The following is a 26,001-nucleotide window of genomic DNA, read 5'->3' as shown; positions in this document are numbered from 1 at the left end:
AATCCGCGAGGAAGTGGATTTTCGTTGACGCAATACAACGTGTCTGACTAGTTGCCCCGGCCGAGCGAAAGTGCGAAAATTTAACAGGAATTATGCTAATCACTCGTTTAGCCAGCTACAACAACATCTCCCCCCCCCCCCCCGCTTCTTCCTCTCCTTTATTAATTCCGCTCTACAAGTGCTATATAAAACAAATATTCCGGACTGCTTTCTCTTATACTTTATGCCAGAGAGCAGTTCTCAGTTGTTTCGATGATACTTCGAGTTGCACAAGTTGCTCTCTCTGAGAAACAATACTTTTCTTCTCTCTTTTTTTACGCACGCGGGAAATGATTTCCCACGACTCATCGTTAACTTCAAGTCTATAACAATGATAATTGCGAGTGTTACCTCAGTTTATGGAAGGAAAGAAAGCAAAATCTTAGTTTTCAATGCAACAAATTGTTTATTCGTCGTACATGATATTTTCACCATTGATTGTTTCCGTCTTTTATCAATCGGTGGCTAACAGTTTCCTGGATGAGCCACCTTGATATCTGCGAAAAGGGAGCAGTTGTATTTCGGCCAAATGTCAATGAAAGAGAACGAGCGCCGGGCGGTCGCAGCTTACCTTTCTTCTGACAACGAGCAGCGCAGTACAAATAAGCTCGGCTTTGGTAAGTTTGGCCGTCGGTGCCACAGACCGGTTCCGCCACTTCCGCCACCGCTGGGCAACGACAGAAGTCCGCCGCGTCACCCCCCGCGAACAGCCAGACCGCTGAAATCACTGCGCAAATTATTACCTCGCGTATTGTTGCCTCAGACGAGCGCGGCGCCGGAAAGCTCGAGATTTGGCAAACCTAGCACAGCGAAACTCGGCAAGTTGAGCATCGCGTCGGCGCGGGTTTGACAATGGAGTTCCAAATCTGCACGGCGCGCTATCTCTTCGCCGCTCGCTGACGTCTGAGCCTGCCCGAGGAAACTTTTCGAGGCGTTTTATTGTTGCGTTCGATTAGCGAGAGAGAGAGATAGAGAGAGAGAGAGAGAGAGAGAGAGAGAGAGAGAGAGCGTCACATGACAAACACAATTGAGACGAATCAAGGCAACACCGAGCTCTCTTATCTCGCGGCATTGTTCGCGGGAACGAGTAGGCGATTTGACTTGCTAACGAACGAGCGGTGCGCAATCAGTCGGGTTAGGCGAGGGGGCGCGAGTGCTCCGAGGAAAGGCGAAAGACGCGTCGATCGCGTCGAAGGAAGCCGCGCGCGGCGAGCCAGTCGGATTGTTCGGCGCCGACAAGATCTGCCCCGACAATGAGACGCCTCGGCGCGGTGTATGCAAGCTTACGTAAGGAGGGCCGCCGGCTTTCTTTATTCGGACTCGGCAGTCGGAGTATTACTGGTAGATCGCTCGCAGCTGCCGTGACTCGTTTGGCCTTCATTCGTGGGCCTACATGCTGCCCCCGGGATCGTGGAATTCGGAGATGCGCGCGACGCTGAATGACAATGGCTCCTCTCTGCTCCGTGTTTCGATTTCCTTTCTCTCCCACTCGACGTGTTGATCGGCTCGGCTTTTATTTGGGATAGTCGACGAGACTGGTTTGAGTGCTTTTAGAAAGGCAGGCCGGGAGGAATCCTCCAAATGATTCGCCGAAGGGCAGTGGCGTGATCGAGCGCCCTTGCTCTCGTGATGCACCGGTTCGGCTCGACGACGCGAGCGTGCCGGCGAAAACGTTTGCCCGTCGCTGCCGGCTCACTCGTAATCGCGCTAATTTCGAGCGCTCTCTCGACTCGCGAGGTGTTTACGGAACGTTCACTTACACTTCCCCCCCCCCCCCCCCTCCCCAGCAGCAAGTTCGCTTCCTTTCCGTAACGCGCACCGTCATTTTAATAATGAGATTCTAAGGCGAATGCAGCGCAACATTACGTGGCCAGCTCCAGCTGGAAACGTTTCGAGATGGGTTTTTTCAGTGCCACGAGGAACAGCTGCTCTTCTCAAGTTTATGTAAAACGTTCGTCACGGCTCTTCTAACGATTCACGCTCGTTGGCACTTCAAGCGCTTGCGTTGCGTCACTCCAAACGGGTCACCCGTTTCAATGAAGCACGCGCCAACAGTTTAAATTATTCTTACGCCTTTTTTTCTTCTTTTTTTCTGCTTTTTGGAAAATAAATCGCGCACATCTCTCCTTGGAGCGTAGGTTTAGTCAAATAATGATAAAACAGGCCACGCGATCGGTCTCAAACAAGCGTATGCTGGAAAAGGATGGCTATAGCGCAAAAAAATGCTTTAGATTTAATCCGCTCAATCTGAATTTCACACTTATATTTCGACGAAACTACTTTAAGCGTTTCGACGCTGTCCGATGATTTTTCTCAATGTCAAGCTCGACAGCCGACATTGACGATATAAACACGTTCGACTAAAAATAATCAAGCTGAAATTGCGCTAATTTGCTATTCGCAGACTAGTTGCAATGCTAATTAGAATTTGAAAGAGCGGTATGACAAAGCGAGAAACTGGCTGTCGATGAAATGCCGAGCGGCAGTTTCCACTTGAAAATAGTCACTCGTACAGATTGGAAAGCTGCTATATTTTCAGCTCAACTACCAAACATATTCAATGCACGCTCATTTCGAATTCCACGCGAATGTATCTCTCGCATTGATTTCTGATGACAGGCGTTGAGGCGTGCGTGCGCCTTTGAGAAAGTCAGCAGATTCACCGGCGAAGATAACAAGTTTGATTTACGAAAAAGCTACCGGGAGAATGAAGACATGAAAGCGGGCTCGCGAGATGTGGTTCCGACCGGAGGTCTCTCATTACCTGACTGTCACTATAATGGACGAGCGGACTTTTCCGGGAATGGATGTAAATTACATACGGAAATCGATATCAATGGTGCTTGTAACTGCGAATTACGTAATTAAGAATTCGTTATTGCCAGCATCATTGCTGTTTCACACTCTCTGACATTGGTCGCAGCGGTGAAGTGCCTCGCTTATGGATTTCCAAAAATACGTTTTTATCTTTTGCGAACGAGTTTGCATAGCCATATCAAAGCGATGTTTATTTTCTTGCGCGAGTTTCCTCCTTCTCGGGCGTTTTCCTCTTGCAATTGGCAGTATAAAAATTACAAACCATTCTGTATTACTCATTCGCAACGATTCGTCGCAGTAACTTTGTACTATTGCTCATTGTAGCTTCTCAAAATGAATTACGGACTTTCGTCGCGAGTCATCGTTAGCACGATCGTCTTCTGTGAGTATGCCGCCTAACGACATTTTTATTCCTCGTCGCTTTGATGCCAACTGTCGAGTGGTATATTTCGTTTTCGTCTCAGTGCTCGTCGTCGGCTCGGCGTTCCTCACCTGCGAGGCTTTTGTCTGCAGCTGTCCGCTGATACCAGCGTCGAACGAAAATGTCTGCGGCACCGACGGCCGAACTTACAAGAACGTACAAATGCTGAATTGCATAAGTCACTGTCAACGAACAGGTCGGATGGAAATTCAAACGCAAATGCAATTATTTTTTCTCGGCCGTAACCTGTATGCGTTTGATTTGCAGGTGTAACGGTGGCGTACAAGGGACCTTGCTAGACGACAGGCAGCCGGTCGACTCGAGACGGCGCGCAATTAGAATTGTCGACAACGCAAATCAAATAAACTACGCCTGTGCGCGTATAAAAAAAAAAATAGATTTGCAGCAGTGGATTCGTTGCGCGCGCAAAATCTCGCGACTGCGGCGATTAGAGAATCAGGCCAGGCCACGAGAAGCACATATAAGCTCATGCGCACTTTCCATTGGGTAACCGGTGGCTGCATATGCGCGAGTCCATACAAATAAGAATATGACGTGCGGCGCGTTCGCGATGCGCGCGCCGTAGCACGCGAGGCACGAATGAGCTTTCGACGGGATATGTACACGTCGAGCGCGGCGCGGCGTAATATTTTTCATATACGCTCGGTACTCCGTGCTCGAAACGACCGCCCAACCCAATTCATTGCCAAATGTACACATAGTTATATATATACATACGCGTGCTCGAATTTCTCCGGCGCCGAGTAATATTTGTCGAGCAGTTGCGTCGAGCGCGGATGACGCGCTGTCGTGCGCGTCTCAATCGACTGTCTCTCCACGATCTTTCGTATCGTCCTTTCGACCTGCCACCGTGGCCGCCTTGTTATAACGACTACTAACGCATTCTCCACTCCCCCTCCCATTAAAAAAAAACATATCGTAACGTTGGCTACGCTGTTGATGACCGCCGGCGTTGAACGCTATTGCCGGAAGCTTCGGCACGCAGTGCCATTGCAATCGCAGATCAACGAGTCACACGGGCGGAGAGAGCCTTTCCCACGCACAAACAGTTTCGCAAGCGCGAATGGCCGACTTTTAAGAACAAGCCACGTCGTTGTTTTTCATTTTCCTTTTTGCCTTGATTTGGCTATCCGCAGATGCTTGGAATGATTTGGTGCACGATTCGCCATATCGTCTCCGATTTTTGACAAATTCGGACGGCAGCGCGATTCGCTGTATTTTCTGATCGACGATCGAGCAAATTGCTGAAAAATAACGGGAAGACGTATATTCTCGATGTAACGAAGGATATGAGACAACACAGTCGGTCGTTATTCGTTGCTTTCAATCGTAAAAGTGCTTTCCCCGCGTGTAAAATGAACTGGACGTAACAATTTTATCGATCGCGTTAATGCGTTAAATTCACGCTCTGTATCCAATAAAATGATCAGCGTTTTTCGATTACATCGAATAACGCAGTCGACGTTTTGCGTATAGAAGCAAAGGCAAAGACATTTTTAGCCGTGCAAGCAAAGAACAGCGTCCGAGATGTCTTATTTTTCGTTCGATAAAAGATATAACGTTAGCCTCGACGTTACCATTAATCACGAATAATCGTTCGGTGATCAGCGCGCTGTCGTCCTGTTGCGTTGAAAATTGGCGAAGGAACACAGCAACCCGGCGCGACGACGGAACGTATTGGGTTCGCCAAGAGAGCCGACTAGCCGTCGAGTCGCGAAGCATCGAGCGCTCGTGGAACTTGAGCGCTTAGTCGGTAGATGTCGGCCTGCGACGGTCTGCCTAAGGAGCTAGGAAAGAGGAACGCGCGGCGTCGAGCTGTTGCGAGCGAAAGAGGCTGCCGAGGGGTAGGGAGCGCCGATGACTTTAAAGCGCCAAGTTCTGGATCTCGGCCTCGACATTCGACGCTCGGGCGTCCGATGCGCGAAGTCGGCCCGCGGCTTCTTCTCTCGCGACAAAGGCGGGAGCACGTTGCGCGGTCGCTTTCGGTTATCGGTCTGGGTCGCGCCAGCGGGAATCGCGCTCCCGGCGCATTCCGAGATCGAGAGGCGAGCGACTACCGCACGCTAACTGCGGCGCGAAGCAAACGCCGCGGGCCGTAGTCCATTAGCGCCGATTCGTAAATCAGGCGCCACGAGCGGCTTGCCCGTTTGCGCCAGCGTTGCCGATCGTAAATTCGCGAATTAAGCGCCGATTCTGATTGACGAACTCGCGCGGCGGTCGCCTTGTGCACCGGCACTCTCCGCTGGACTTTCACTCGCGTGCATCCGTGCCTCCGAAGCTCTCGGGCGAGCGCGGCCGATCGGTCGCGCGTCCGCGAGGAGAAACGAGGAAGAGGCGACGATCCCCGTCTCCGGATGACTCGCGCGCTGTGGCAGATGCCGCGCCGCGGTTCGCTTTCGCGCGAGCCTCGCCGGCGCGTTTGCCGTGCGCAAGCGTGCGTTGCGCGCGCTAATTCAGGCGGACGTCGTTTCGGCCCGCGATGCGTGGTTTTCTTGCGAGAGGAGCCTCCTGCGCGGCGCGCCGCCCGCCCCGAGCAACGTCGCCGGCTCGGTCAGCGGAGTGTGCGAGCCGCGCGGCAGCTGCTCGCAACCTGCAGCGCTCGCTAATTCCTGTCGCCTTTTCGTTCTGGGCGCACGCGAACCGGTGCACCTTTGATCGAGGCTGCCTAACACATAGGCGCGATCGGGCTTCCCTTTGCGAATATTGACGCTCGCAAAATTATCGACTCGCCAACTTTCAGATCTGGAGGAGAAACTCGGTTCGAGTGCGCACTCGAGATCGTTGCCGCGCGGATCCCCGACGTCGCTTTCTTCGACTGCATCGCTCGCAGTTGACTTCCAGTATGCCTACAGCAGCTATCTCCCGCCGCGATGAGCTTGGCAAAAAGTCGTTACGTAAGCCGTGCAAGCGACCGGCGAGCGGCTACATAGCCCTTTCCTTTCTTCCCCATCGGACGAGCAGCAACTCGAGAGGAAGGAAGAAAGAAAGAAAGAAAGAAAAACAAGCGTCTCGTATGACTTATCAACTTTCCCGAGTCGTCGGTCGCGGGAGCGCGCGAAAGCTGACGTCTCCCGGCGAACGAACCGACGTAGAGCGGCAAACTCGAGCAGGGCGCTCGAAATAATTAAGCAGTCGAAAGGACGAGAATAATTAGCCTCGCGTTCGCACGCAGTGCGCCGACGGCGCCCGAGTGTCAGTTCCGTCTGGCGTTCGGCTGGGGGCATTTTGCACTCGCGGATGAGAGACAGAGTAAGAGCGAGTTTGTGTAACGCGCATGTGGCTGCGGCGGCGCGAGCGCTCAGCGACGTACAAGCGCCAGTCGTGCTCGGAGAAAGTGAGCTCGTGGCTTCCTCTGCGAGCCGCAGCTGCATGCACCACCTCACCACTCCGCGCCGTAACCTGCTGCTGGCTCTTTTCTGCCTTGCAAGTACGCTCCTCTGGCGAAAGTCTTTCGTCTGCAGCATTCGCTCGATTTATCCAAATACCTTTCTATTATTCGATCGACGACGATCGCCTCCTCTGGTTAGCGCCTCGGCGTCGAATCTCGCCAATGACGACGCAATGATGACATCCAAATAGCGTGTACACGAATATCCACGCCGCGAGTATCTGCGCTCGTGCGCGCGTTAATACAGTAATTTGAAAATTCAAATTCAATTCGGCTTAGGCGTGCGCAATCGTGCGCGCTCGGGGCTCTCGAGGCTTGTAGGGGAATATGAAAATCCGCGATGCCGACTGGCCGTTGGACACTCGATTAAAATTTCGAGTTCGCGAAGCGAGAACATTTTTACGGAGCACTATTAGCGATGGCGACCCTCGACGTAGTTCGTGGAAAAGGTCGTTCAAGTCGTATGTGCCTCGAGGCTACTGGTAATTGTTTACGGAGCGCGGCAAAACCATCAAACTCGCCGCGTCGAATGCAATAGGCCGCGGCCTTGATACGAACGCATGGGAAGCGGCCGGATGATCGACTCGGCCGCGATGCTCGCGATCGAACGATTGCATTATTCGAATATCGCGCGGCGCGCGCGTCTGTCTGTCTGTCTCTCTCTCTCAGACTTCTCTGCAGTGCCGACTTCGTCATTACGCGATGGCTATCCACGAATGATCGTTTTCTGTTTGATTATGCCGCTCGGTTGAACGGCTAACGAGACGTACGTGCGCGCGCTACCGACAGCGCAATTTTATTATCCTCGGCGAGACAATGCGGTGGCTGTGTAGCATTGATTCCTTATCAAAACTACGCTGCGCGCCACGCAATGCCGTGCGGCTATGTGCGTGCACTCGGCGTTTTATCGGCGCGAATAAGTCAATGTTGCGACCACTCCACGCGCCACTCTGCTTCGAGGTGTCTTCGATACGCGCAATCGCGCGATCACGTATGTTCGACGGCGCGACGTCGTACTACACGTATATACCGCGTAATCACATAAATTACCAGCTACCGAAGCCGCATAATTGATGGAACGTTCTCACACGTCCAGCGCTATCGCGTGAATCTCATTCGGCGTGCAAGGGCGATGCAATTGTCCGTAGTTCATAGAAAAAGTTATTCACTTTATTATCCGTAGAAAAATAATAACTGAGAATCGTACAAAAAAAGCATTAATATTAAGCTTACGTGACTATAAGGGAGGGCGACGTGACACCACTTGACAAAAGTTATTTACAATGGAGGGACAGCACGGTAACATACACGAAGATTCAAACGTTTACATAGGTACAAAGTGTTTGCACTGACGCAATATCTACCGGCTCTGTGTTAGCGCCGATCGATCGAACAAACAACTCGCTTGTTGTACGCGCGTTGTGTGCCAAAAAGTCTCTATCGGTAATTTACAAATCTTAACAATTTTCGTAACGGCGCAGGCCAGAAATCTGGTCGAGAGTTCGAGACAAGTATGTCGAATTTGGTCGAATCGATTAGACAGACCGTACCGTGTAAGAATTGGCCGACAGGCGCACTGAATGCGCTACAGATGCGACGCGCTTCGAGACTTAATCGGCGTGAATTGTTGACTGGGCGCGCTGTGCTATGTATACTGATGGGCATGCACCTTGGCGCCTTTAATACTTGTATCCCTCGTCTTGATTCTGTTGAGGATGCTCCGGCACCCAGACGTTCTCCCAGACCGGCTTCCATACCTTTTTCCACGTAGGTACTTTCACCTCCTTCCACGCGGGCACCCACCTGCAAGATCGTAATGGAACGCGTTGATCGTTTGATTCTGCCCCCTCGATCGCCAGTCGACGTCAGACCTACCTGCTCTTCCACTCGTCTTTCAAAACTTCCTTCTTTTCGGTCACCCACACTTCCTTCTTGTGGTTCTCCCATGCCTGAACGCTTTCCTCCTTCCATACGAGCTTCTTTTCGGTCTTCCATACTTGCTTCTTCTCGGTTTTCCATTCCTGTATCGTTGCGCAGATTCGAGTGAAACATTGTCGAAATGCCGAGGAACTTGACGAAGAAAAGTGGAAAAAGCGCTCACCTGCTTCCACACTGGCACCCAGTCGAGCTTCTTCTCCACCTGCCAAACTTCCTTCTTCTCGGTTCTCCACACCTTCTTCCACACAGGCTTCCAGACCAGCTTCTTCTTCCAAAGGTCGTGGCTGGTGTATTGCCAACCGTTGGCGTCGGTTCCGAGGTGCTTCTCTCCTGGGATGCCGATCTTCACCCACTCGGGAGTCCACACCTAAGTAGTTTAGCGACACGGCTGTTACGATAGGATGCACCGCGCTGCCGCTGCTCGGCAGAGAACCTTTTTCCACAGTACCTTTTTCCAGTCGGCGACCTGCACCTCCTTCCACGCGGGCTTCTTCTGCTCCTTCCACACCGGCTTCCAGATCTGCAAGGTTAATCGTCATTAAGGAAGAGATTCGTCGTGAACGCGACCGATCGCACGGTCCGCCGCTGCTCACCTTCTTCCACGCGGGCGACTGCACCTTCTCCCACGAGGGGGTGGCCACTTCCTTCCAAACCGGTTTCTGCACCTGCAACGCGCGTTTGCACATTGGCCACTGGGCTCTGTCTTATATAAGAAGCCACTCCATAGACTCGCTTTGAATGAGCGCGCCGAGGATGTAAGATTACGCCGAAGCGCGATGTCGGCACGAGAGCGAATCCCGAGAGCATTATCGCGCCTTTCGCCTGCTCGTAAGTGCGCGGATAATCGCGACTTTCTCCTCGATGGTCGTACGGAGAAACGCGAGGTCGAGCTCACCTTCTTCCACACGGCTACGGGCACTTCCTTCCACTTCTTCACTTGGACTTCCTTCCAGGTGGGCACCTGCACCTTCTTCCACTCCTGCTTCCAGGTCATCTTCTTCTCGGTCTTCCACACCTTCTCCCAGGACTCCTTCCACGTGGGCTTCTTCTGCCAGGAGCCCGCGGGCTTGGCGGGTGGTCCGTACTGCGGGGCCGGCTCTGCGACGGGCGGCCCGTACTGCGGGGCCGGCTCTGCGGCAGGCGGCCCGTACTGTGGGGCCGGGGGCCCGTACGAGGCCTGAGGCACGGGCGCGCCGTAGGAGTCGGAGGGTGCGGGCGGCTGCAAGCCGGCGTCGCCGCTATTACCAAAGCTGACCGACGGCCGCCCATACGAGCTGTCGGGCACGCCGTACGACGACGACGGCGGCAGTCCATAGCTCTGCTGCGGTGCCCTGCACACAATCGATCCCACGCGCGGATAAGTATACAGGCTGCCTGGAGCGGCGGCGGCGGCGACTCAATGCAAACTCATCGCAGCGCGAGCGCAAATTGTCACCTCTGATCGTCGCGCGTGTCAGCAGTCTCGCTGCACGTGAGTCAGCAGCTCGGAAAGCGTCGCCGCAGTTCGAGGCAATAAATAATGAATGACTTACTCTTTCTTTGTCCTTATTGGATCCGCCCGGGCGAGCGAGACGGCCAACAGGCACCCAAATACAATCTGCGAACAGAAAGAGGAGAGGGAGAGGATGAGACTCGCTGGTGGACCGGCGGATTGCTCGACTCCCGAGGGGGATGCTTTCGGCGGACGTCGCGCGAGAGCAGGGACAACGGCGCTCTCGTCGCTTATCGCTCTTCGAGACGTCGCGTGGCGATCCCGCGCTTCGTCGTCGTGAAAGCTCGCGTGTAATTGAAGACTCGATCGTTCCCGAGGACGCGTCGCAGTCCGCTGCTTTTAATTGAGACGCTCTCGCATCCGCCGACGCGAGGACAGGGCGGCGTCGCGCTGTTAATCCGGCGGCGTTCTCGTTATCCGCAGCCGTCGCTACGCGCTGAAAATCGCCGGAGCTGCTTTCTAGCTCGGCACCGCGCGGCTCTGTATTGTCCGTTTGGCGTTGCGAAACTCGAGACTATATCGCCATCGGCAGTTTCGGCCGGTCTAACGATTGGTGAGCCGCGCGCCACTTTCGGCCGATTGCGTTTTCGGACGCTTCGCTACTCTATTCGGGTCAGCAGTCCGCGGAAAGAGCCACTCCGCTCTCGACTCTTCGCAAGTCCGAACGTTCTGGTCCGGCCATCTTCGAGATGTTTGTTTGGAGATTGCGACGCAAGTTCACTCCGATTAGAATCTCAATTAATTAACGCTTCTACTGATCTCCAACTTCTCGCTAACGACGTCAAGTAGAAATGTGTTGATGACTGGTTTTGATCGAAAACTTACTCGTATTTTAACTCTTGCGAATTAAAATTTTCTGATAAACCTAATTGAGGCACGACAAGTACTTTCAATGGTCGTTTGCTAATTGAATTTCGAAAGAAAAGTAAACAGTCGTTTTGTGCGCGAGCAACGTGTGAGCTGAAAACGGCACTGTTGAAAAACTTAGAACGTATGTCCGACACTTTTTACGTGTACGAAAGAACGAAATGACCGTGACTTCGCATCGAACGTTCGCTATGAAATAACGTTAACAGGAGCAACTGAGATTGAAAATTTCATTGATAAATCGCGAGAGTAGAGGAGCACGTAGCACTTTCGATTTCGCAGTCGGCAAACAAAAAAACAAATCGGTAAAAAAAGGGCTGGCTCGAAAGGATCGTCACGAAAGCACGAATACGCAGACACTTGACGGCGTCACAAAAGCCTCGAAGCTTGCGCACTGGTGAGACGTGCCACTGCTGTCCGTTCGGCGGACGATTAGCGAGGCGTAGAATCACGGAGACAGAAGGGCTGCACTAACCAGGCTCGAGGTGCGCATGGTCCTGCGACGGGTTGCTCCTCCTCGATCGAACGTCGACGGCACGGTCCTGAGCGTAAAGACTTGTGGCGAATTCCTGGTGACAAGCCTTCACTTTTATACGCGCGAGCTGCTCCAGCTCGACGGAATCCCCGCGAGTCGCGGCTGGCGCGCATGCACGCCAATCGGCCCACCGAGGTGGGGCCAAACTCTTACACGTGTAGCCGCCTCTGCCTCTCTCTCTCTCTCTCTCTCTCTCTGTCTCTCTTCTATCTGTGGCTCCTCTCCTCAACGCTCACGTAATTGTTTCCTTCGCTTCGCTTGGTCGCGGTGAGAGGGACGGTCCACCCTCTCTAGTCCAACGCAGGAGAAAGGGACGCTCCGAGCTTCGCTAATCGCGCCTGTCCATTTTCCTGCTTGCGTCACAAAGGGGGACTTGCGCTGGTCCCGTTGTCACTTTTACCGTGTCAGCTTCGATTCGATTTCCCTGCTTGTACGTTTGACCACGCCAAGCCGGCAGTCGGTCTGCGCTGATCTTGCAGCATCCTCCTTCGACATACGTTTGTGCACTTACAACTTGCATCTACTACTGAGCTAAACGCGCATATTTCGATTCCTTCTCACGAGACCATCTCGCCGAGCGACAAATCGGGAGATCGTCATACCAGCCTGCAAATTTTGCAGGCCGCGTACCATTGGATCTATGTTAGCTATCTACGTTTCTTGGTGTTTACCAAATTGACTTGGTAGGTGAGGCCGGTCGCTCCAATCGGCCGCACGTCCTTAGACTTTGGACAAGGTCGATCGTCCGAAAATCGCGCCAATTGCAATGGAGTGACAGAGCGACGAGCGCGTGAACAATGTCCGCGGAAATCATCGACAGTAGCGAGAGGCGCGACACGTCCGTCGCGGAATCGAGCGCGCGGCGCAAGTTCACGGACGCGACTATGGGCTCCGCGCGCGGCTTTGTCTCGCCGGCGCGAACGATGCGCGGATCTCGGGCCCGATCGGCAGCTCCGCGCTTGGTCCCGAGAGGTCGACGAAGGGAACAGCTGACTCGCTTGCCTGCTCTAGCCGGTCTCGCGCGGTCGAGTGCAGAGTGCAAGCCGCGCAACCGCGACAGTTTCGCATCCGATCGCCGGCATTTTCAGCTCCCGTTCGCTGCCGTTCTCGCGTCCGCTCTCGTTGCGCACGAGATGGAGATGAGAGGCGCGATCGGAACAAGGCAGAGCGGCGGACGGCTTCCGTCAGTGTGAGCAATGCCGATTAGCGAGGCGACGTAACGCCAAGGCAAGACAGCCGGCGCGCGCGGAGAAAGTAGCGTCGAGGACGCGCACGCGCGACTTTGTCTTTGCCGCTGTCTCGGCGTGCGGCCGTTCTACGAGCAGCAGCAGCCTCCGTCGCGAAGCACAGCGCGCCTCCGCGCTTCTCTGCGACTGGCCGCACCGAGAGGCGTCGCGACAACGATGCTCGAATATCGGACCCCCTGTATCTCGGCAAAGCGTCTGCTCGTTTCGGTCGGGTCGCTCGCCATGCCTTAGCCGATTACTCGTCCGACATTGATCAATCGAAACTATCGTCGAACTTTCTTCTCGGAGAATTCAAGCTCGCGGCAGTCGAGCAACGTCGAGAGCCGAATTTTCCGCGAATTGCCCGAGACTTTCGACTGTTGTCTTTTACGGCTCACCTTTATAATTAACCACCGTGTAGCGTATCCCGCGAGAAACTCGACTCGTTAATGTGACATCCGAACGGAGCTTCGCTGCATCGTAAATAGCGCGCAACGCGATGTGCTTTGGCAGTCGGGCTGGAAAGTTTCGCGAGCTCTCGCTCGCGTTATCGTAAATGGCGACGTATATGGCCGGCGAAGAGAGCTGAAATTGAAAAGTTTCTACGTCTCCGCGCTCGGCAGCCTTCAATTAACGCGCCCGTTATCGGCTGTAACCGCGCGCAGTTGCGTCAGGTGCGTCGGCGCGGCTCGGATAAGCGCGGTGCTTGCGAAAGCTCGCGACTCTTTTTTTTTTCTTTTTTCACGCGCGCCAATTAATTCGGACTTGGTCCGAAGTGAAGCACGGTGCGGTTGCACTACAGCGCGCTCACTCGCGGCTAATTAAACGCACCGTTCACCAGTCGGCGAACAATTATTCCGAGGAGCCCCTTGAATCGCGCTTCACTCTCTCTTTCTCTCTTGCAAAGGGTAGATTTCGCCGATTTTGTATTACTCGTACACCAGCCGCATCTCGACAAGGTGCCCCGAAGATTTCTGATTCTCGATAGATTGCTGTTGTTTTTTTTTCACTTTCCGTGGTGATTGGTCACGCGATTGCGGCGATTGCACGGATAATTGACGCTGACATCGCGTGCTTTCAACTACATTACGGTCTTCGAATTCGCGACAAACATCTCTCAGGCAAATTTATCGGCGCAAGTTGCGCAAACTGACGGGATAGATTGATTTCTACTGCCGCGTTCCTGGCTTATCTTTCCCGTTCGACGAGAGATGCGATACGGAGTTCGTAGATCCAGATCATCGCCCAAAGGTGCGGAGCGCGAGTGACTGCGTAAAATTCTGGAGTGCAGGCGGCAAATCGACGTCGATCTATACCGAAGCGGAACTTGCGCGTTGCGGTAGAAATATGGTTCTCGGCGAGGCGAAACTTAACGGATCGCGGGTATTATCGTATCGGAGACAAATCTGCCGTGAATAAAAAACAAAACAAAAAAAACAAAATGAGAGAGCGCGTATGGTGCGAGATAGCCGGCCGGAGTAAAACGGACTCCCGTATCGGCGCACGCGACCGGTTGCGTCAGCGCAATAGTCACAACTACGACCGCGTGGCAGAGTAGCGCGCGCGTTTTGAAAGCAACCGGCTCATTACGCGCGCGGCGCTGTGCGTGAACGAGAGCGCCGCTTGAAATGCAGGGCGACGCGTCCGGCGCCACGACCGTCACGTACCCGCAAGCTCCCTGCCGTACGGGCGTTCCGCTCGCTTGTAATTAGCAAATTCCAAAGCAGTCGGCATGCGAATCCTCGGCGCTGAGATACGAGAGCGCGGCGCCCATTGGGAATGCGAGGCGTGCGCGCGATCCGCATCTCCGCCGATTCGACGCGTCTCTCCGAGCGAACGGTCGCAGGTGCTTATTAAGCCGATCGGCCCGTATATCCATTTAATTCGGAGCTCTCTCGTTTTCTACGGCTACCGTGCCACGCACTTTGCATATTTTCTCTCTGCTTATATACGAGCCGTTTTTACACTCCGGCAAATCGCCGTGTAATCGTAGCTTAATGGCACTGTGGATCTTTGCCTCGAGGCAGCATCGGTTTGGATCGATCGCTTTTAACGCCCGACTCGAAATCATATCCCGGATACGTGGCCGCGTCAGCCGAAGAGCTTCCGAGAGATCCGCACTTCTGGAGCCCGAGACTACGAGTGTCCTCGCGGACATTATCCGAGTGACGTCTTGCGCGGCTAATTTATGCCGCGACGGTCGCTCCGAACGATCGCGCCGCGGCACGCAGACAGGCGGACGAGTACAACCGAGATCGCGGCAATTGGCATTCCTCGCCGGCCGTCCGCCGAAAAATGCGTCGTGGCGCGCGAGGAGCGACGACCCGCCAGCTGCGCTTTTGTTTTGGCTCCGCCGAAAGGCCAGTCCTTAATCCGTCACTTCATTGAAATTCAGCCGAGCGAGAGTCTGGTTGCCTCGCACCCAGGAACGTCCGCGCCTCGCCGACAGCATCGAGTTTCGTCTCGTTACTCGATTAAAATGGAAATTCGCAGGGCGACAAGCTCCCGTTATTAAAGCTCGTAAATAGAGTTAAGCGGGCCGACAAGAGGCTCGAGGCGACGTAACTCTTCCGTCTTTCGTTTGTTCGGGTGCGCGACTTTCGCAAGCGACGCGCTAACCGCCGACAGGCGAGCTTGAAGGAGGGGGGGGGGGGGTTGTTCTCGCGGACCGAGTTACGCGGCGAGCGTGCCGCGGTTCGGTTGCCGCTGTCGGCGCGAATTTCGCCAGGACTCCGTAATTACGGAAGCGCGCGCCGCCCACCTACGTCCAGCAGCCCGGACGCGCTGCCTTTATCCAAGTTCCATCGCCGGCATGGACAGGCGCCACTTTGGATCCACGCGACAGCCCCGGCTGCGGAGCGACGAAAGCTATATCTCGTCGAGATCGCGTGGCATTTAAATAACTGATTGATTCCATTTGTCGTACGCCCGGAGAGCAGTCATTAATCACGCACTGCTCACCGGCTTTCGGGATTTTACGCGGCGCACCGGCAAACGAGCCACTTGTCACCCAACGAAAGCGTCCTCGCATGTAATTATATCGTCCTTATTAATTCAATTTCGTGCGAGCGATCGCTGCGAGAAAGCCGCGCGCGGCGAACGACGTCGCTCCTCGCTGACAAAATATGGCCGCGCGCTCGAAATAACGAACGCACCTCCGGCAAACTTTATCGGCGACGAGGGTAACCGTTGATCGCGCGTAAAGTGTCATGTATTCCGTGCAAACTTTAATTGATCGCCGCGGTAAAATGAAGCGCTGTGGTTAATATTTCATTTACTTTCACCAAACGCACACGTATGATATACGTTTAAATTACTGCAGTTTACTGGGCAATTCAATTTTTCGCCAGTTGAGTTATCGTCGGCGCGGCACTCGTGCAAATAATCGTACGTCAGGCTCTTTCCGCCGAGACATCATATCGTTTATATTGCAACATTCTGCAACATTGCTCGGTTCGAAAGAACACGGAGAAAGAGAAAAAAAAAAAGAAACAACAGCGTTGTAAATTTTGCGAAATTGCATAATACAATTGCCAGTCGCATGTAAAATAAAAAGGAGATCTCGGTGCATCATACATATTTATGAGCGCGCAGCAGCAGACTCGCAAACGTGAAGAAATAATTTTGCTTTAATTGCCGGGTTACACGCCTGGTCGGATTGTCAAAGGAAACGCTCTTATTTTTACACGCTACTTTAGCGTCTCGTTTCGCGTTGATTAAGCCAACGATTTCCAGAACTGAGGCATACGCAAGTTTCTTGCGCTTCTCGAAGGATAAGGCGTACGAGTCGAAGCCCCCTTGCGAAACGCTGGCGCGCGGATGAAGAGACAATCGAGAGAACGAAGGCGCCGCGCGAGCACGTTTACGACAATGAAACGCGCGAACCAAGTACCGGTGTCCCAAATGCCATTGCTCTAGCAAACGCGCGCGCCACGAGTAACAAAAATGGCTTTGACGATCGCGTTGCAAAAGCATGTAACCCGACTAACGAGACGCGAGTGCAGGTCGAGTACAGGTGAGCGAGCCATCGATCGACCGTGAGGGACGTCGCTCGTTTGACGCCAAGCTCGAGCGACGCCGAAGTCCGCGGAATCGCTGGCGGTACGCGCGTGCGACACAGTGGGCGTGACGATCGCAAGCTTTGGCCGCGAATCGTCGGCAAGCTCTAGCAGCGCGGGGGCGGTTCGCAAGCTCGACCTCGCTGGATTTGGCGCCGAGCTTTCGATCGTCGCGACCGTGCCGGTGGAGAGCGAGGGGAATGCCAATGCGGGCCCACGAGTTCGCAACCGACGCCAGACGTGCGAAACTGGAATCAGGACCGAGCGCTAGTACCAATCCACGGCTCGTCGCGCGGATCTACGCTCGCGGCCGAGCCGCAAGGACGATCAATCGAGCCGACGAGCGAGCAGGGGAGGGGGCAGATCTACGTGGCTGATTTCGTGACAGACGAATTCATATCACATCGGCGGGGCGCATTCCCGCGCGCGGCGACGCCGGGCGCAAGTGGGAGAAAGCTTAGGAACGGACGACCTTGAGAACGACGTTTTTATAGAAACGACGAGAATTGGGACGCGGCGCCCGGCGGTCGCGCTCTGATGCAATGCCCACGCGTCACCGAGCCTAGTCGTATCGCAAGAGGCGACGCGCCACATTTGTATGGGCGTTCGGCCGTCGCGACGCGCGGTCCTCTTCTGCCTCGTCTTCGGGGCAAAGACCTTCGGCGATTGGTGTCGCGCGTCGGGCTATCGGCAGCCCTTGGCACGCTCGCGCACCTCCAGCGCCAGATATATAGATAGGCGATAGCCTAGATCGGAGCGGCCCGCATCGGCCGACGAATCGTCGACCTCGACACCAAAGCGCCCAACGCAGGCAGTGGCCGTTGTTTGTTTACAGGAGATTTCGATAGGCCGTCGGCCTCTGGGAAAAGTTGTCGAGCCACGTCTCGCCGCGCGAGAAGACTGCATAGTCGATGGCATTAGCCATCGAAGTGAAAGCCGTTTTCGCGAGAGACGCACGGAGGTGTTGCAGTCGTGAAACGCCGCGTTTCCATCCAAACGAATTATTCGCGGACGTTCGATCCGAGGATCCGAGGATCCGCGGCATCGTGCCCGCGCGCGGCCACGCTCGATTGTTCGTCGCCTCGAGAACAGTCCTCGCGCCCCCGGCGCGTCGTAAGCCCCGAGGCGAGCGCCGTCGTGGCCAGCGATCCAGCGCTCGCCGCCGACAGGCTCGGGGCCACGAGTAGCCAGATGCGGACGCGCCGCGTGTCTCACCGAAACAATACAAAGTGATGCGCGAAATTGCAGAGAAAGCGAGCGACGAAGACACTCGTCGCGCGGCGGCGCTTTCTAACGAAAAATAATGGACCACTCCCTAAATTGGCAGGCAGCCTCGATTTGCTGTCGGCCATTGTGAGTTTCGCGTTAGAGCCCGCGGCGTCGATTTCCATCGGGCTGTACGGTGAGACGCAGCCGCGTCATTGATCTCGAAACCACGCGACGCGAGGGATCGACCGTGTCGGTGTTAATTCGGATGTTATTCCAATTGTAAGTAGCGGGAATGGGGCCTAATCGCGCGACGCTCTCCTGCCGAGTCACGCTTTGTCGGGATTCGTTAGACCGAGACTTTCTAAGCACGAGCGCGCGTACGTACGCGTACATATTACGATCCTCTGATTAATCGGTCGACGTAAGAATCGCCGCGGGACGCTCGTTATCGCGCGGTCGAGAAAGTACACGGAGCGTGCGTTCGCGCGGTCGCGCGCAAGGGAAGCCTCTGGAACGTGGGCACGTCGAGGGCGCGCGACCGACGGCCGCGCCTCCGGAGATTCTCCGCCGAGGCTTCTGCCTCGCTCTCGCGCGCGAGAAAGCTGCCGTCGTCGCTCGCTTCTGACTCGCGCGCGATCGCGATGTCTCCGCGGCGTTTTTCACTTTTCTCGAGCGAGCGATCGATGTCCACTTCCCGAGTCGCCGCCAGCCTCGACCAAACAAGCGCGCCGTACGCCGGAACGTCTCGACAACCGAGAGCCTCCGTCGGAAATGAAGCCTTCAAAGTCGGACTGCCGAGAGATGGATTGGATTTCACGTGGCTATAATTATTTGCCGAGCGATACAGCGATCACGACTGGGTTGGACCCCTGCAGGCATTCGCCAAATAAGTGATTCGGGGCTACTTGAAAATTCAGCGCTAAATGCTCGAGTGACAATATTTAAGATAAATTCATCAGGAGGCTCACTTTCACTTTCCCCTTCCGTTCTCTTATTCTCGCTCCTCGAAATTGTATGGCAAACACTCGTACATCCGCGTGCCGACCGCTCGACGGCCTTTTCATTACCAGACTCATACGTCTCAGACGTATTCCATGTACGTAACGGTTTTCCCGTGCTTCTGACGAGTCTAACGTTTCCCATCCGAAAGATCTTGCCCTATCGTTCTCATCTACGAGACGGGGCGACACCTCCGATATTATCCAATTCGATTTTCGTAAGATAACTAATGATCACCTAAGCTGGAAATACTCGCGCGCAAGTGTTCGTTATTTACGCGCCGAGACCGCAGCGACGCTCGTTCGTCTCCAGATCAGCGCGCGCGCGACATCGAACAACCGATGGAAATGCTTTCGCCGCGCGCCGGGCTCTACGGATTCGGTACAAGTGTGCCGTTTCGATCTCGCACGAAAGCCAATACCGAATAGAATCGCGCGCGGCGCGCGTTAATTGCCAAGTCATCGGCGCCCATCGCCCATTAATTATTCGCGGGCGCGCGGCCCCCCGAGAAACTCCGCTCCGTACGATGGCGCTCTAACGGAACGGACGCCAGGAGGAACTTTTACCGGTTGCGAAAGCGGAGTTAGAAGCGCGCGCGTCCGCGCAATCGATCGAGAGCCAAGCAAATTAGAATAGGACACACTTCCGCGCGCGCGAAACGGACCCGCCCGTTCGCGGACGGCTGAACTTGACATTTTATGGTAATCCGGCGGAAAACTTTCGCTGGTTCTTCCGAAACGCGGCTCGCCAGTTGGATTGCATAATCAGCGGTGAAGAATTAGACGCAAGGCGACGGCGATCGGCGCCGACGCGGGGACAAAGCTCTTGCTGGGCCGCGCGCGTTGGCCGCTCGTCGGCTTGCCTTTCCGTCGCGCCGCCACCACTCGTATCGATGCAGCGCAGCTCCTTCTTGCGTCTGCTCTGTACTGCTTCCGCTCTGGGCCCCCTCCTCCCGTGACAGCCGCAGACGGGTCGCTCGACCGACCAAAGTCGCTACTCGATCGCTTTTCGACTCGCTGTTTTCCTCGCGTTGCGCGCGTGACACCCGCATATTGGATAACATCGCTCGATCCGAATAGATAACCTTCATCGACACCTGTAACGGTGCTGCGACGCTCGATTGTCCGCGATGTTGCGCGGCGAGTTTACGACCGCGCCATGGTTTGTCCGGACTATTATTAGTTGCGATAAAAATGCGAGCGTTAGCTCCCATATCCGAATAGGCAATTATGTCTACGGAATTGCGATGTGCGTAACGGCCGAGCCACCGTCGAATACATTTCCAATAAGTCGCTCGCTAAGTGGCTCATCGAAAATCATCCCAAACGACTGCGTATTTCACCACTGACTCAATACAACCCGCACTGGAGAAAAACGAAAGCCATTAAATTAAATTTTACTATTTCAACTTGTCGCTACTTTCACTTTCGCTAAAAGCAGCCGTATTTTAGAAACGTCAGGGCTTATCTATGTAATATTCTATACTCATTATGTTTATTCCATATTTCCTCGGCTACACTTCGATTACGTTGTAGCCTTTTTGTCATTGCAAGTTGTAAATGCTCGACAAAAAGGAGCAAACGAATACTCCGGGTCGTCGATTGCCCAATGGAAAAAAACAACCAGCAAAGCGGGCAACAAATGTGCCGAGGAACGAATCGTGCTGAACTCAACGGCAACGTTAATATCGAAAAATCGAGAGCGAGTAAAAGTAAAATGTTTGCGTGACGAAAGCATTTTGACAAGTCGCGATTCAATTTTGCATGTCGGCCGTTACTCGCCGCTGGTCGAGCTCGAGGGCGACCGAAACTGCACGGGAGAAATAAATAAATAAAAAGGTGAAAACGCGAATGTAACAGCGCACCGGGCGCAGCGCGAGAAGATCAAAAGAGGCGTAGGAAGCCTTCGCGAGCTTTCTTTATACGAGAAATACTCGCAGGCGGATTCAGCTCTATTTTCGAGCTTGACCTTCGTCGGACTGGCTGTCGCCTCCTCGAAATCTCTCTCGGTGAGATTTTCACCAGGGATGTCCCAATTCCGGCGAGAGCGTCGCGTCATTTGAATAAACTTACCTTTTGCGTCTAATTTACTCGCGCAACGATTTCTCTGGTATTCCAAAGCTACGAAAAGTAGAGAGAGAAAAAAAAGAATTTAAGATTAGCATGTAGAAGCAAACGCCGGTTGGTGGACATTAACGTCTCCCGTAAATAAATGAAAAGAGCTGGCGAGGGGTTTATTTGACCAGGAATGAAGTTTTTATTAGAAATCAATGAATCACGACTGGCAATTGGTTGGTAAACAAGCGTTCGTATCGACATCCGATGATCGGCGATGATCAATAACCGAGGTTATCGAGTTGTCGCAATTCGTTCGAACATCTCGGACCGAACGTCGGACCGATAGCATCTCGGTCGACGAGCACGGCAGGAACTCGAGCTGCGCGGGCACGGCGGCGCCTCGGCACCTGGGCGCCGATCAATTCGACGAGCAGCGACCGATAAGCGAGCGAGATAGGGGTACGCCGCGCGCACCGGCGGGCCGCACAGGGGCCGCTCGCGGCCGCAGTCGTCGACCGGCCGTCGCGACGATGACAGGTCCACGCGGCGTCGTCGCCTTCGTCGGGCTGTGCTGGCTGCTGCGCGCCGACCCCGGTAAGAGCGACGTCGCGCGCGACCGGCGAGCCGCGCGTGACGGAGCGAGGCCTCGGTGTGCTTGCAGCGCGAGCGCGCCACGGGGTGTGCGCAGGCGACCAGGACTGGGGCTACGTGGCGGTGAGGCCGCGGGCGCACGTGTTCTGGTGGCTGTACTCGAGCACGGGCGAGCGGCCGGTCGGGCAGGGGCCGCGGCCGCTGGTGATCTGGCTGCAGGGCGGCCCCGGCGCCTCGTCCACCGGCTACGGCAACTTCGAGGAGCTCGGACCCTGCGACGTCCGGCTCCGCCACCGCGATCACACCTGGGTTGGTTGGCGCGATCGCAGCGGCGCCGCCAGCCCGTGATGCCGCCACGCGTTGACGTTGCAGGTGAAGGACTACAACGTGCTGTTCGTCGACAACCCGGTGGGCGCGGGCTTCAGCTACGCGGAGGCGGGCGACGCGTTCGCGCGCGACAACGCCCAGATCGCGGAGGACCTGCTGCGGCTGATGCGCGGCTTCTACGAGCGGCTGCCGCGGTTCCGCGAGGTGCCGGTCTACATCACCTCCGAGTCGTACGGCGGCAAGATGGCCGCGGAGTTCGCGCTCGTCTGGCAGCGCGCCCAGCGCTCCGGCGCCATCCGCAGCAACCTGCGCGGCGTCGGCCTCGGCGACGCCTGGATCTCGCCCGTCGACAGCGTGCTCGGCTGGGCGCCCTTCCTGCTGCAGACGGTAACTATGCGGCCCGCGGGCGCTCGCCGACCGCGCTCACTGCCGGCGCTGCGCGCAGGGCATGGTGGACACGGACGGCTTCGAGCGGATCCGGGCGATGGCCAATCGCACCAGGCGAGCCGTGGAGGCGGCCCAGTGGTCGCTGGCCACCAGCCTCTGGGCCCGGACGGAGGCCGTGGTGCTGCAGGCCACCGGCAACGTCGACTTCTACAACGTGCTGCGCAAGGTGCCCGGGGACCCGCGGCGCACGCGCGGCTCCCGTCCGGGGCCGGCTCGGCCCGGGCTCGACGACCGCTTGCTCGACGCCCTGATGAACGGCCTGGTGCGGCGCACCCTCGGGCTCAACGCCACCTGGGGCAGCCAGAGCGACACCGTCTTCGGTCTGCTCCGCGGCGACTTCATGAGGCCCGTCACCCACATCGGTACGACTGTCGGCCGCCCGCCCTCGCCCGGGGTCGCCCAAGCTAATGACGCGCGCCCTCGTTCTTCGTTGCAGTGGAGAGGCTGCTGGACGAGACGGACCTGCGCGTGTTCGTCTACAGCGGCCAGCTGGACCTGATCGTCGACACGCCGGGTGAGCGATCGCCAGCCGCCGTATGCGCGCCATTTTTCATTTCAGCACGAGCTGCGCGGACGCGTCGGGACGATTGGGAAAATTGGGGGGACACACGGGCGCGCGAGAGCAGCTTTCGCGAAACGAAGCTCGCGGGGGGAACGTCGAAATCTAACGAAGCCCGTTGGCGAGTTACCCAGGAACGTGGCTGTGGGTTGAGAACATGAAGTGGTCCTACTCGAAGCAGTGGCGCGCGAGCCCCAGGACGCCGCTGCTGGCCGACGGCATAATCGAGGGATACCGCAAGAGCTACAAGAACTTCGGCTTCTACTGGATCAATCGCGCCGGACACATGGTAAGCTCGAGCGACGCGCGCCGGCTGTACGGTAATGCGAATGTTTCGTGCGCCAGGTGCCGGCCGACAACCCCGTGGCAACCGCTGTCGTGCTCCGAGAGCTGACGAAGAATTAGGAGATGCGCGCGGCGCGGCCGTGCCTGACTGCGTTGCCAAGGCGGCTCCTCGTCGACCAGGCTGGCTTTTATGGCGGTGGGAAGCCGCGAATTTTAAGCAGAGCCGACGACCGCTCCGTCCCGCACCTACACCTGTACAAGTCTAGCCGCGCTGAAATACACGTTTGTCGAGCAAACCCGTCCGTTTCGCTTGCATCCTGTCATCCGTCCTCGCGAATACCCTTGCTCCTTACGTTATCGCAGTGACGCTGTAGCTTTTCCGCGCATTCCACCGAGCTTCCATTCGCGAGGAAAGTTGACGCCGACGAAGACAGCTACGCCGAGCGATCGCGCGCATTTTTAACTCCGTTGGCTCGACAAGAGCGAAGACGAAAAAGCGAAGAGGACGAGGCGTCGCTGTAAAAAGAAGTTGAAGCCAGCTCGGATTCGAGGATCCGCGAGAGTGCAGTATATAAATATTTGAGCGAGCTTTGGCCGCGAGAATACCAATTGGTCCGGCGAATAAAGTTAAAAACAGGCCCGGCATCAATCCTGGAATTTCAATGCCCAACACTGATTCAACTCGGTTTTTTTTTCTTCTTTCTTTTTTATTTTCTTTTTCTTTTTCTTTCGGATTTTTTGCTCTTTTGCGATGCAAACACAAATTTCAACGTTGCGCCAAGAGCGTACGTCAACGTGATGGTTTACCATAACAGCTGGCGCATAACAATCACCTTCCGTGACTACATTTTTATCGTTTCAATATTTCACAACGTTGTACAAAAAAAAAAATAAATAACGTAACACAGAAGAAAAACCCGAAGATATTTTTGTACAAAATCTTTTTCCTGGCATTTTTCCGAGCATCTGTCCCATTATTTTCACTGGCGATCCTGCATATTGGGGATGCGCGTTAAACGGAAAAACAAAAGAAAACATTAGAGACCGGATAAATTCGTTGCTGGCTGCTCCTCGAAGCCGACTATCACGAACGCGTTAATCGGGCGTCGAGAGCGAGAATAGCGCGTAAACAATTCGAGTCGAAAAGCAATGAAAACCATAGGTAAGTTGGACAAGGTGGTGCTCGCGTGTGCAGCAAGCAACAAGCAGCAGCAGTAACGCGAGGTGTGATTATTATTAGGGCGCGGCGCGCAGCACGTGCACAAACAGCGGATGGATAGGAGACACGTCGACGCGGAGCTTGCGACGACCAGTCGACTCGGCTGATCTCCGAGGGCGGAGCTTGCGGTCAGCTGGCGGGCCGCTTCTCGGCGGCTTCGAATTAGTCGTTGCGGGCGAGCCGCGTCGATCTATCGCCCGAAGGATGCACTTCTGAGAGCTTGGTCGGAGCAATGGAGCCGATGTTCGCGAGCGACAGTCCAGTGTCGACGCTGGCGAGCGGCTGCTGCCTACAGAATTACCTGGACGCTTGGCAGCGAGACTCTGCCTCGAAACTGCAGGCGAATCAGCTTGCTTCGCAGATCTACCTGGGCGCCGCGCTGCAGTGCTGGTGAGTTGTCGCACGGCCTGTCACGGTGAGGTCGCAAGCGAGATATCGAGCTTGAGAACTGCGCAGGCAACCGCTGGGCTACGGCTGCGGTGAGCAACAGGCCGAGCGGCTGCGGCTCTCGCGAGTAGCTTGCGCGCGGCAGGAGAAGCCCCCTTACTCCTACATCGCCCTCATCACCATGGCGATCAACTCGTCGCCGAGGGGCCGACTGACTCTGTCGGCCATCTACAAGTACATAATGGACCGATTTCCTTACTACCGGGAGAACCGACAGGGCTGGCAGAACAGCATCCGACACAACCTTAGCCTGAACGAGTGCTTCGTGAAGGTGGCTCGTGACAAGCTCGCGGAAGTGGACCAAGCGGACCAGGGCGGCAAGGGCAGCTTTTGGACTCTCAGCCCGTCGGCCAACGGCATGTTCCAGCACGGCAACTATAGGCGGAGAAAGCCCAGGCGCCAGCCAGCTCCGCAAGCTGTTGGTATACCCGTAGCCTCTCTTTCGCAGCAGGCCGTGCGACGGTTAACATTGTCGACAATTGTTGCAAGGATACCCGAGTCGGGCAGAGCAGCCAAGGCCCGGCTAAGTGCAGCCTCTTCACCATCGAGAGCATCCTTAAGGAATCCACGTCGGGACAGTGATCCCTGGGTGGAGCGACGCGTGCTGCGCCGTTGCAAGCCTGGGCCGCGCTGTTTGTTGCTTCAAAGAGAGAGAGAGAGAGAGAGAGAGAGAGAGCGAGAGAGAGAGAGAGAGAGAGAGAGAGAGAGAGGCGCGCGCTACACGGTGGCATCGGCAGCAGTTTTCTCAGAAGCCCGATAAATCAGCGCGCGTCTACTGCGCAAACAGCCGATGGATCTGTTGCTGTTACTTAATTTTAGACACGCGCAAATGTGTACTTCGGCGGTATTTATTATTTACACGCGCGCGCAGTTAAAATAGCTCGATCGCGGCGATGCGACGAGCGCTCGACTCCGCCGAACGCATTTCCCCGGCAGCTTCGCCCCTCGTTACACTGCGCGCCGCAACTTCTGCGAATCGCCGTGGGAAAAGCTCAAAGTTAAAATGTGCCAGTCGTGCGATTATCAACAATTATTGTCGCGTTTATTCCTTTTTAAGTC

The 26,001-nt window shown here is 55.3% G+C and overlaps 4 protein-coding genes and 1 long non-coding RNA gene across 9 annotated transcripts in view; 3 read left to right on the top strand and 2 right to left on the bottom strand.

Annotated features, from left to right (window-relative positions):
- Positions 1-23,551, top strand: part of LOC131672414 (uncharacterized) — a 48,042-nt gene extending 24,491 nt beyond the window's left edge. The window contains exons 8-13 of the mRNA XM_058949615.1: positions 21,729-21,967; positions 22,031-22,372; positions 22,431-22,794; positions 22,869-22,946; positions 23,126-23,280; positions 23,337-23,551. Of these exons, the coding sequence (XP_058805598.1) occupies positions 21,729-21,967; positions 22,031-22,372; positions 22,431-22,794; positions 22,869-22,946; positions 23,126-23,280; positions 23,337-23,396 (1,238 nt within the window). The 3' untranslated portion in view covers positions 23,397-23,551. The remainder of the gene's footprint in view (positions 1-21,728; positions 21,968-22,030; positions 22,373-22,430; positions 22,795-22,868; positions 22,947-23,125; positions 23,281-23,336) is intronic.
- Positions 422-4,986, bottom strand: LOC131672423 (turripeptide Gli9.1-like). 4 transcript variants are annotated; one of them, XM_058949632.1, is made up of 4 exons: positions 4,016-4,212; positions 840-961; positions 611-766; positions 422-536 (listed from the first exon to the last, which is right to left on the bottom strand). In XM_058949632.1, exons 1-4 carry the CDS (start codon positions 4,198-4,200, stop codon positions 505-507), a joined length of 495 nt encoding a protein of 164 aa, XP_058805615.1. In that variant the 5' UTR covers positions 4,201-4,212; the 3' UTR covers positions 422-504. The 4 variants fall into 4 exon arrangements, 3 of the variants coding, with proteins under 3 accessions (XP_058805615.1, XP_058805617.1, XP_058805616.1); XR_009302619.1 differs by lacking the exons at positions 840-961; positions 4,016-4,212 and adding an exon at positions 4,876-4,986; XM_058949634.1 differs by lacking the exons at positions 840-961; positions 4,016-4,212 and adding an exon at positions 1,327-1,761 and having other exon boundaries at positions 611-757.
- Positions 1,862-4,022, top strand: LOC131672426 (uncharacterized). The gene is made up of 3 exons (XR_009302620.1): positions 1,862-3,238; positions 3,321-3,473; positions 3,545-4,022. It is a non-coding gene; the product is annotated as an uncharacterized LOC131672426 (long non-coding RNA).
- Positions 8,250-24,851, bottom strand: LOC131672419 (golgin subfamily A member 6-like protein 22). The gene is made up of 10 exons (XM_058949624.1): positions 24,797-24,851; positions 11,672-12,004; positions 11,459-11,552; positions 10,157-10,221; positions 9,520-9,955; positions 9,218-9,289; positions 9,073-9,144; positions 8,788-8,991; positions 8,562-8,707; positions 8,250-8,489 (listed from the first exon to the last, which is right to left on the bottom strand). The coding sequence occupies exons 3-10, from the start codon at positions 11,474-11,476 to the stop codon at positions 8,366-8,368; spliced, it is 1,137 nt and encodes a 378-aa protein (XP_058805607.1). The 5' UTR covers positions 11,477-11,552; positions 11,672-12,004; positions 24,797-24,851; the 3' UTR covers positions 8,250-8,365.
- Positions 24,072-25,720, top strand: LOC131672422 (forkhead box protein S1-like). Of its 2 annotated transcripts, XM_058949631.1 has the most exons (3): positions 24,072-24,885; positions 24,952-25,360; positions 25,432-25,654. In XM_058949631.1, the coding sequence occupies exons 1-3, from the start codon at positions 24,728-24,730 to the stop codon at positions 25,522-25,524; spliced, it is 660 nt and encodes a 219-aa protein (XP_058805614.1). In that variant the 5' UTR covers positions 24,072-24,727; the 3' UTR covers positions 25,525-25,654. The 2 variants fall into 2 exon arrangements, with proteins under 2 accessions (XP_058805614.1, XP_058805613.1); XM_058949630.1 differs by having other exon boundaries at positions 24,952-25,720.
- Positions 25,721-26,001: the final 281 nt, after the last annotated feature.

The sequence above is a fragment of the Phymastichus coffea genome, unplaced genomic scaffold, assembly GCF_024137745.1.
Source record: "Phymastichus coffea isolate CEN01 unplaced genomic scaffold, Cenicafe_Pcof_1.1 PCOF00149, whole genome shotgun sequence".
Taxonomy (NCBI): Eukaryota; Metazoa; Arthropoda; class Insecta; order Hymenoptera; family Eulophidae; genus Phymastichus; species Phymastichus coffea.
This window is presented reverse-complemented; position numbering and strand designations above follow the sequence as displayed.